At 47.6% G+C, this 11,082-nt stretch overlaps 1 protein-coding gene across 1 annotated transcript in view; it reads left to right on the top strand.

The window, feature by feature from the left end:
- Positions 1 to 7,203: 7,203 nt before the first annotated feature.
- Positions 7,204 to 11,082, top strand: part of HOMER1 (homer scaffold protein 1) — a 93,285-nt gene continuing 89,406 nt past the window's right edge. The window contains exon 1 of the mRNA XM_052777001.1: positions 7,204 to 7,310. Within this exon, the coding sequence (XP_052632961.1) occupies positions 7,306 to 7,310 (5 nt within the window). The 5' untranslated portion in view covers positions 7,204 to 7,305. The remainder of the gene's footprint in view (positions 7,311 to 11,082) is intronic.

The following is an 11,082-nucleotide window of genomic DNA, read 5'->3' as shown; positions in this document are numbered from 1 at the left end:
GTGTGAAAAGTAATTTTTTTTCAAAGTTTAGTGTGTTGTAAATTGGACTCACCTGCCAGAGGAATGGAAGACTAGAAGTGAAAAAATGATATTCAGAATGTTTATGGCCAAATTTCAATTTTCTGCTTCACAACATGACAATGTTAGTGCTTCTCAAAGCTTGGTCAAAATTTTCTCACATGGAGAAAAAACTTTGTGTATGCTAGGACTTCATTCTTGGTAGCAGCTGAAGTCCAGATACATGGAAACTCTGTGGAAATAGTTGGAAATTCCGGATGTTCTTCCTTGAAGGATTTACAGAAATACACCATAATTTTCTCCAAATATGACTCTTTCAAACTATCAGAAAAACTCTAAGAAGGAAAACTCAGGCAGAAAATGAACCAGTTTCTTCAAATATTCACAGGTTCTATTGTTAGAACATCTACAAGAACTTCTAAAAAATAAGTAGGAAAGAAGAAGTGCTAAAACCAGAAGCTAATTATTCTAAGGCAACCTCATATTCACTAGTGAATGCGTACTTCATACGCTACAAGCTTTCACACCCTGAGAAATAAAAATATTACCCTATTATTTCAAAGATAGGAAGAATGGATACAGAAATCATGGGTGATGTTTGGAATCCGTTAGTTCTACTAGAAATCAACTTGGTCTGGTTTGGCAGGAGTGATCAAAAAGAAAAATGCTGTATGATTGCTACGACTTAACTCTTTCTGAAAACACAGACCATATTGTCTATAATGTAAATATGACTTAAAAAACTTTTTTATCAGTATGTGATTTCTCAGATGTGATCCACAGAGGATGCAGTAGAAAAGAAGACTCATTGTGTGCAAGTACAATTTTGCCAAGAAAGGAATGCTGTTGGATAGGTTTCAGATCCACAATGCCTCTATTGCTACATTTCAAAACTGATAAGTAAAAAAGACACTGTTTTTTTACAATATTTTTGTCATCAGCAGCTGAAAGTGCAAAAATATCTGCAAGGATTTTGGGAAGTAAAGCTGAATGATGTATCTAGATAAACTCAGAGTAATTAGACAGAAATGACAAGCTGACATAATCAGTCTACTGGCATAAACTGTTCTTTCTGTATGGTCAGAACAAACACTGTAGGAAATAACAGCCACTGATAAACCTGACTAAGAAATGAAAGCATTACTCAGGGCTCAGTATCTTTAAGAAATTCCTGTAGGGGTGTAGTGCCACAGAGCTATGTAGGAGATGTGCAATCTATTTCTGGTGGTAAGACAATGAAATCTTGGAAGTGGGTGCCAGCAAACTAGCATTCACTGGCAACAGGACAGAGTTAGAAATATTGGACCATAAGGCATCTCAGGGAATTATGTCATACAGCTGCTTTCAAAAACAAATCTAGTCTTAGTTTGAGAGTACCACATTTACTTGAATATAAGGCAACGCTTAGGTTTCTTCTTCAATTCCAGGAGAAAAAATAGTGAATGTAAATTCCTCTAGAATTCCTTCAGGCCCACCTGATACGACAGTGATGATTCTTCTAGACTGATGAAAATGCAGACAGAAGCCTTGGGTTCAGGAAGGAGGATGCCATTTACTCTCCTCCTCTCTTTTCTCTGCTTCATTTATAAATTAAATGCAGATCCTGCAAGGGAAAATGATGGAGGAGTGATCCCACTCACTGAAAGAAGCATGTGTGTGGAGGGGGAGATTTGTGATGAGACAGGAGAAAGGAGGGCAAGGAAAAGGCATAAAGGAGTAGGAGGAAGGAAGAGACACTAAATAGCAGCAATGGATGAGAAGTGAGGGAAGTATGAGGTGCTGGCTCCCTTGTCTTCAAAGGGAATAAACATCCTCAGTTTCCTTAGGGATTTTGGAATTTACACTCATCTGGTATTAAACCAAATGGCAGCAGATAGAAGGGAGCAGCAGTAGTACCCCAGCCCAGAGCTCTTGGAGGAAGTAGTGTCTGCAGGCTGCAAGCTATCAGAGGAAGGATGTCTCTATCCTTCCAGCTATCTTCACCTCCTCCCACGTGGAGGCAGTGGTGGCTGACAGCGGTGATTACTTTTGAGTCACTGTTTCTTTTGCACCCAGTCCTTATTTTGGAAGGCTACTTTTGAAGATCAACAACCTTTGGGGTGCCAGGAAAAAGTATTTATAGCGAATTTATGCTAATTTATTCTTCTGCCCTTTAATAGTTCTTTTTGCTCCCTTGCTTGTGTTAGCCTCACCCTGAATATTTGGAGAGCACAATAGTATGTCACATCAGATTTTAGTTTCATAAACTGAACAAGCCAATTTTTATTTTTCTACTCTCAAATAATGGCTCTGAGGTTCCCTAAACATTCTTAGAGTTTCTCTCTGATTTTGGTGCAGCTAGAATTCCTTTGCTGACTAGAGCTGAACAAGGGATTGCAGTTCAAATCTTTTCAGTGCTTTATCCAGTGAAATGGGATTTCCCTGTCTCTTACAAGCACGTTTGTCTTTTCTGTGGGAACGGTAGCTCCTAACCAATGTGCGATCAACTGGTACAGATCTGGTTTTGCATGGAGGAAACAGAGGTATCGTGGAAGGTTAGGCAAAACACAGACCCTTGTGGTGCTTCTTGCTTTTCCAGCTCTGTTCTGCTGCTCTTCCAGGACTTTGGGCAGTGGTCCATGTCGATACTCAGCAGGCTTGAGATTCAGACAGCGCAGCCATCTGGGTTTTTTCCATCTACAGGTATCCCACCGGGAGGTTCAACCCAACACTCCTTTCAGAAGTATTGATACTGCTGCCAAGTTTACAGGTGTTGCCCCAGCTGGTTAGCCGTTCAGGGCAAGGGTGTCAGAACAGGGTTTGGCAGCTCAGTTGTTGGCTGTGAATATATATGCCAGGAACATGCTACTTCAAAGCAGCAAACAACAGTCTTTCTCCTGCACCAACCTGTGCTTTGCCCTGCCTGCAGCCATCCGTCTCTTGTTTGATGGTGGCATTGCTTGGTATCTTTGTGAAGTAACAGCCACTGACCTGCTGATAGTTTCTATCAGGCAGCTCTACAGCTCAAGAGTGCCTCCATCAGAGTGCCGTAGACAAAAAAATGTTCTAAAATAACGGGTAAAAAACCAAAACAACCAACTTAGAGCTGAGCCTCTTGTCATCACTATTAAATTTCTCCATGTTATATCACCGTAGTCTTCAAGATGAGGTGATTGTGTATTGTTTTTCCTGTTAATGTCTATGGCTTAATCGCCTAGCTTACTTGCTTTGTACCTGCATGTACAGTTCAGCCTTAGCTGACGTATGTCACCATGTTTTTGTATCATACATTAATATGGGGAATGGTAAGACAGAGAAGTGATTTCAGTAAGCTTAGCAAGCATATACAAAGGCTTTTTCCACAAGACAAATAATGCTAACTTAACCAAATCAACCTGGAAACTGATCAAAATTGTAAAAGGGTGTAATTGAAACAAAGCTTAAGGCTTAGAGAAAGCTGTCAGACCTGTAGGAACAGGAACAATAAGTATGGAAGGAAAGCAATCAATTATGTGGAGCTTCTACATTTAACTGTAATAATCAATTAACACTGTTTAAATGAAGAATTAAGATGAGAAAAAGATGAACCATGAGATTTACTTGGAATGATGCTTTCTTTGTCCCTACAGCTCTGCTCCCCAATCCAGGATCTTACCTGTCCCAGTACTTGTATTTTATTAATTATAGAGGGCCATGAAATGTATAGGGCATTTCACAAGTCAGTAAAGACACTCTTGGTATCCCAGACAGGGTTGTTCTGGAGATAGTGTTTCTTTGCCCCTGAATCTGTTCACACCTCTGATTCTCAAGGGAACACACAATTCTTCCCCCCCGGGCTCAGTGTATGTTTGGTTTCTTTTATATTTTTTCTTTTCAGTCTCAGGGATTTCTGGTTTTGCACCGGTACAGTGAGAAAACATACTTGATGCAAACCAAATATGTGAACAAGATGAAAGGCAGAGACAGATGGAGCCATCTCTGTGACATCTAAACAAAATACTGTGGACATAATGAAATACAAAAGCATTTGCATTACTGTGTGAGCTTGAGCTGAAAGAACAAAACTGATGCAACAGTTACTCATATGTGGATTTAAAGCCTTAGTTTCTTTGCTCTTGATCTGTCGTCACGGCATGTGAAATGTCATGTGGGACTTCAGAAGCTAGTGAATCTCGACTCCTAGCTACTTGACATTAAGGAATACATTTATAAGCTGTGTGTTGTTTATGCTTGCCTAGTCTGCATTATTTTTGATCATAGTCTCTTTCACTCATATCACTCTTATTGTATGGAAAAAAGAACTGTTGTGGATCTTCATCTTTCCCCCACCAACACTGGGGACTGCCTCAAACAGTTTTACTGATACATCTAATTTGACTTTTAGTGGAAACTACATAAAGCTTCGTATGTTTCAGAGTTCGCATGTGAAACCCAACCAAGAAATGACACTGGCAGTCCAGAGAAGTAATGCAGCCTCATTGTAACTATGCATGTTCCAAGCATTACCCACAACAAACCTTATACTGTTGCCACTCAGTCTGAAGTTTTTTGTAGCTCAGTGCCTTTGCTTTAGGTTATGAGGTAGTGTGTGAGAAATAGGAAACTGAGGAAGCTGTTGTTTTCTCCCTTGTGAGGCAGTCTACCTTGCTGCTACTGCTAGGAATGATTCATGCTAGGTTTCTTACGCTTGTTCTTGTTTGGAGAAGGTTTCCCTTGATATTTAATTTGTCATCTTTCTTCCCAGAGTTGATTGCTTGTATAGGTCAAAGTGTTGAAGCAAGGGTCTGTAAAACACATGCATGTGTGAATTAAAATAACTTTTGAAAATGTGCTTACTCTGGGGAGATCAGATTGTTGGGTGAATCCTTTTGCTGTCTTTCATTCCAGTCTCTTCCTGGGATACACTCAGTCCCAGGTAGTAGGGATCTTATGAGAGGACAAACAACCTTTCGTTAAAGCAACAGATGTGAACATGCCATTGTTGGTGGTGTCATGTTTTACAGTGCTGTAACATCCATTGGTAAAACTTGGGTCTTCTCCCATTTTTATGTGGGAATTGACATCTGGTATCGCATTGGTATCTCCCTCTTGCGCTCATTATAGTTTATTACGCCTCTGGTGGCTACAACATCGATTAAGCAGGAAAATAGCATGAAAATACCAAAAGCAGTCCTAGAAGTAGCAAGGGGCTGGGCCGCACATTCCACCACTGGCATTGTGTAGGAGCAGTTACACCTAACGTTTATCAGTTTGGGAAAACTTGGGAGAGTTAATGGAAGTATTTGCTAAACCTTAGATGAGGTAGGTGCCCAACAAGGTAGTAGGTGGTGCCAGAGCTTGGGCTACTCTGCCGAGTTAGAAGCAGCAACACAGGCTATCTGTTTGCATGGCACCATGGAAGGACTAAGCCAAAAATAGTAGCATCTGGCAAGCTCACCGTCGCTGGCTGTTACCTTGCAGTGCTGCCAGCATGGACGTGCTGGAATCTGCATTTGGGGGGGCAATTTCAGAATGGCTGCTGTGTTTTCTTACCGTTCAGCCGGTAACGCTGTCGGGTTTGAAGGGCTTGCAGAGCAGGGGGACGCAGGCATGCGTTTCGGACGGGGACCTGCTGCCTCTGGAGTGGGGCGCCCTGCCGCTCCCACCCCCGGGGCAGAGGGCTGGGAAGCTGCCGCAGCCGCGCTCCGGAGGGGGGCTCCCCGCTGCCTCCCCCCCGCGTCGCTCGGGAGAGCTCACACCGGCTGTCCCCGCCGGGCCGCGGGGCGGACCGCCGGGGCGGGCGCGGGGCGCGGCGGCGGGCGCGCGCGGCGTTACCGTGGAGACGGCGCCGCAGGGGGCGGGGGCGGGAGGAGGCGGCCCGGCCGCCGGCGGCGCACCGAGGAGGCGCACGGAGGCGGCCGAGCCGCCGCGAGCCCCCTCCCCCCCCCCGGCCCCCGCTCTTCCCCCCCCGCCGCCATTCCCTATTATAGAAGAGCTTCCGGCGGCGTGGACCACTCTGACATCATCCCCCGCACCCCGGTGACGTCAGCGCCGGGAGCGGTGCGTGACGTCGGTGCGTAGGGGAGCGCGGTGACGTGTGCTATTTAAAGCTCCCCGGGCGGAGGATGGAGGCAGAGCGAGCAGGTGCCGCCGCGAGCAGGAGAGGGCTAGCGGCGTGCGGCGTGCGCCGGGGACTGTAGGGCAGGGCTCGGCTCGGCTCGGCTCGGCCCTTGCTTTCCATTCCCTTCCCTTCCCCTCCCTTCCCTTCCTTTCCCTTCCCCCTCCGGAGGAGCGGGACGGAGGTGCGGGCTGCGCGCGGCGGCTGCGTCTGCCCACCGCGAGGGGACGGGCGGGCGCTGGCGGAGGTGTGAGGCGGAGGCGGGGGATGCGAGCGGGCAGAGGCAGCGGCTCCTGGGCGCCGGAGCAGCGGGGCACCGCCTGACGCGGCGATCGCTCCCTCCCTCCCTCTGTCCCAGCGGCGGGGCTGAGCCCGCGGCCCCGCCGCAGAGGAGCGCGGGCTCGGCGGCGGCAGCCCCTCCCGCCGCCCGCTGGCAGTGACCGACCCGCCGCGCCCCAGCACGATGCCCGCCCGTTCGCCGCAGGAGAAGGCGTGACGGCGAGGAGCGGACCCGCCGCCGCGGGAAGGAGGAGCGGCGCCCCGTATCTCCGCAGCCGGGGGTGTGCGGGCGGGCCGATCGGGGGAGCGCGGCGCCCCGGCGCCCGCGGGCGACGCGCGGCCGCAGCCCACCGCCAGCCGCCTCACGCCGGGAGCCCGATGCCAGCGCCGGTGCCGCGGCTCGCTCTGCCTCCTCGGGAGAATGCGTCGGTGCCCGCCACGCTGCCGGCGGGAGTGCTAGGGGGAGCGGCGGCGTGGAGCCCTGCGCGCACCGCCTGCCCCATCCCGCTCCGCCTCTGAGGCGCACGGAGCCCTCGGCGGCCGCTCACGTCCCGGCGAGAAGCGCCGCAGCCGCCGCCAGCCCCTCGCGGAGAAGGCGAGGGCCTCCCCGTCCGCCCGCAGGAGGGGACCCGTCTGCCCCCGGAGCCGCCGCCGCCGCCGCCCGCCCGGGGGCCGGAGCCGCTGCCTGCGGGCGCCTGGCGGGGCCGGCGGCCATGGGAGCCCGGCCCGCGGGGCGCGCTCCCTAGGGCGCGGGCGGCCCCGCTCGGCCCGGCAGCTGCGAGCCGGCGGCGCGGCCCCCCCGGGCCTGCGCGGCGCGGCGAGCCCAGCGCAGCGGCCCGCCGCCACGGGGCTGCGGAGCTGCCGGCGCGGCGAGGAGCGCCCCGGGGACGCGGCCCGCGCGGCACCGCCAGTGCCCGGCGCCGCCGGCCGCCATGGGGTAAGGATCTCGCGGGGGCCGGCGGGCTGGTGCTGGGACGGGGGGGGGAAGCGGTTGCCCGCGGGAGCTGTGGCTGCGCGAGCGAGCGGGCGCTGGTGGGTGCGCACGGAGGCGAGTGGTCTTGGTGGCGGGGTGCGCAAGGAGCAGGAATCCTGCTGCGATCGATGCTGTGCATCAGCCCGGGGGAAGAGGAGCGGTGCGCTCCGTGAGGGGCGCACCACGATCTGCAGAGGTTCGCCTCCGCCGTAGCCACGTCGGATCGCGGGAAGAGCCGTCTTGGCTTTCAGATCCTCGCCGTGGGGACCCTCCCCGGGTCGTTAAGGGACGGTCAGTCCTGAAAAAGACTGCTTTAAGCTCGGTGTGGCAAGGTGAAACTTCAAAGCTGCGAAGGCTCATTTTAACTCTTCTGGAGTCTTCAGAGGATATAAAACAACGTGTGAATTTCCCAGTAAAGTGAAGGAGGCTCTAAGGAAACCTGCTCTACAGCAGGTCCTCTAGCAAACTGGGACATCCGCTTGAGGCTTTAGGGAAATGAGAAGGAGTAAAATCTTTAAAGTGAATCTGATTGCATCTAAATTAGTGGATAAAAGAGTGACATAGATAACCTGTCAAAACTTTCCACAGTTGTATCTTTAGTAATTTGTATAGTGAGATGAAAAAATAATCCCTACTGCCGGGCTCGTGTGATAGCCTCTCAGTGGAATGGAGACTCATCCGTGTTCAGAGGCAACAGAAGCCTGGTATGGTTTGACTGACTGCAAGGTGGAGGCAGACTTTTAATGCAGTAACAAGATGCTGGTTTTCTAAGGCTTTATGACATAGTTCAGAGTATAAAAGTTATAAATCATGTCATCTGTATTTTGGTTATTCAGGAGTTCAAATGTGAAATTGGTGTATTAATATGGAAACTAAAAGTGTATCTTTCCTCAGGCCTGTTAAGGACACTTGGAATTCTCCAATTTATTAACTTCCTAGCATGTGGGGTGGTAGCAGCTGCATCCTTGGCTCTGTCCTAGTCACTGGGGTTCATGGTACAAGATGTAGGAAGGAATGACTTCTTAGGCTAGCTTTTATTTTCCTGTTGTCTTCCTTTCCATTAAAAAAAAAAGAAAATTCCAAACAGAATAAACCCAAGCTTGCAGCTATCTACATATTCAAGAAAGTGATAATGTGTTTCAAAAACCTGCTATAAGGCTAAATGATATTACAGTGTTTTTGGGATATATTCTTGCAACTGCTAAGCAGGCGCAGAATTATGTAGCTTTTAAAATTCAAATAATGGAAAGCCTCTCATTTAAAATCAGTATAGTGTTTGTAGGTACATCAGTTAAGCATATCATATTATAAATACAGAGAACTGTTGAAGAGGAGTAAACATTCTTTCTCTGGAATTAAATTGAGCATTTCTGAAAACAAAAACCTGACTTAAAAAAAAGACTCCCCCATTTCATCAGCTCCAGTACTGCTGGTGTTCTAGTGTCATAGCTTCTCAACGAACAGTACAAATCCATTTCTGTAGAGGGAGTTGAAATAATCCTAAATACTGGAGTTGTTGGTGTGATGACTCGAGTAGTATCTTGGCACATTGAGGTCATGAAGATGAAACTTGCTGGCAAAGATTTGAAGACTCTTTAGATAGTACACACTGGGGTGTTGCAATGTAGAATTCCTTTGCAGACCATCTTCTAACAAGGTGGACAAAACCAGAAATGTAGGTATGTGTTACCGGTAAGCTCCCCGCTCTTTAAATGTGAGCGAACACTTCCAAGCCAGGGTCTGCACCAACTCTGTGGTTAACCATCAGGCATTTGCTAGTGTACAGAGCAGAGGCCTTGATTCAGTAGCTGTTTTGTATTAACATCTAAATGCAGTTGCCCATGGATTTCGGAGTGTTTCTAGACCAAGGTGTACTTGACTGTTAACATTGCAGTTGTAAAAATAGTCTTCTGATACTCTACTAAAATCTTAAAATTGAGTGCTCCAGAAGCAAGTTGCAAAATGGTCAATAATCCATGTACCTTGCCACATGAGGGTCTGTGTACTATATTCAGCGTTTAATGGGTACCGCTATACTGCATAAGCTTGTACAGTGAGCCTGTAGTACCTGGCTGGTGGAGAGTTTACCTATTCCAATGGTTAGAACACAGAAGACTTGAGATGGGGGAGAGGAATTGGCTTGCAAACCAGCAGTGGTTTTCTTAGTCTCATTTGTTACAGTGAAGAATTCACTGTTCTGCCAGTGTAGTTCAGTCTGCTTGGCGCATTGAATACCATAAGGCAACCCAGGTAGTTAGGCGCTGTGTATGTGGGGGATACCAAGCTGTGGGTGACAGGTCTCTGGGCCAGTGCTGCTGTTAAATATTTATTTTGAGAAATTTGAAATTAGAGAATTGTCTATAGGGTGCAGTAGTTCAGGAGACGCTCTTCTTAGTGCTGTATCCCATGTGTCTCTGGGTGTCACTCATCTCATGGGAGAAGGTAAATGAATCAGGCCCTGGGGATTGTATACGCCAGGCACATAGGATGCCCACTCCTGCTTCTCTGCTTGCCAGTCTGTCTCTCCTCTCCTAGTTCCTCATCCCTGTTGCATAAAGACAAGTTCTTATCAATAGTCACTGTTGACTGATACAACCATTTATTTGTGCAGGCCCTTCTGTTGGGCTGACCACACAGAACACAGTGTTCTTTAATAGGAGAACATGGCTTTTTGTGTAAATAAGATGACCTCAGTATGTTCTGTCCTAGTTCATAACATGTCTCTCTTGTATTCCCAGTATTGAGAAATACAGCATTTGTCAGTATTGCGCAATCAGTCTTCCTTGAGCAGAGGTGTTTGATTACATTAAAAAGCCCCAAGAAACAGGTCTTAAGGAAACATACTCAGGATGTATATTGGTAGCCTAGATTATTGTATACATTGACCAGGTAAATTCCATGTTAAAGCTGCAAACCATCACCATATTTTACTGGTCATTGGTACTGCTTTTACTTTTAGGTGGGGGCAGGAGGGTTAGAGGTTTGTATTTGTGAACTGTGAGGCAGTCATTACTTAGGCTGAAATGAATGCACTTCTTGCCAGACATGGTACAGAAGCTGCACAGCCATGAATTCTGGTAGGGGTGAGAAGTTGGTGTCCTGTTAATCTGTTGCATTAAGTCCTGGTTTATTACTGGGTAGTCTCTCCATAACTACTTTCCTTATGGCCTTCTGTGCTGTGGACAAGTATCCAAATTTGTCTTACTAGCTTTTCCTTTCACTCTTGCTGAATGATAAGGAATTACAAGGTAAAAACTTCTGTAAGATGTGCTTGTCTCTGTCATGTCACGTTAATCAAGGTGTCTTTATAAAGACTTCAGCTTTTCTTCACTTTTGTTGGACTATATTTAGTATGTTATCTTCATAAAGGTGGTTATGATATGTGTCAGTTTGAGATAGCAGAACACTAGGGTTCTTAAGTTGGCTGGATAACATTGTGGAAGATGAGTATTTTAGGATGTACTTATTAGCATTGTAGTTGCATAGAAATAAATATTTAATATTTGGCAGTCAGGAATATGTCTGTTGCTGGTTGATCCACTCCCAGCTCTTACCCTTTTTGAAGCATGGGGAGTTAGTCAAATGCATTTCTTTAAAGCACTAGGAATGCAGGGTCCCGTTTTGAGGAGAGGATACTATAGTTGTAGGGGAATTGAAAAATCATGATAATTCTAAACTGCAGGATGTAATAGTTTTTACAAAACCCATTTGAAGCTTTAAAATCTAAAAATATGTG

This window comes from Harpia harpyja, chromosome Z (genome assembly GCF_026419915.1).
Source record: "Harpia harpyja isolate bHarHar1 chromosome Z, bHarHar1 primary haplotype, whole genome shotgun sequence".
Taxonomy (NCBI): Eukaryota; Metazoa; Chordata; class Aves; order Accipitriformes; family Accipitridae; genus Harpia; species Harpia harpyja.
This window is presented reverse-complemented; position numbering and strand designations above follow the sequence as displayed.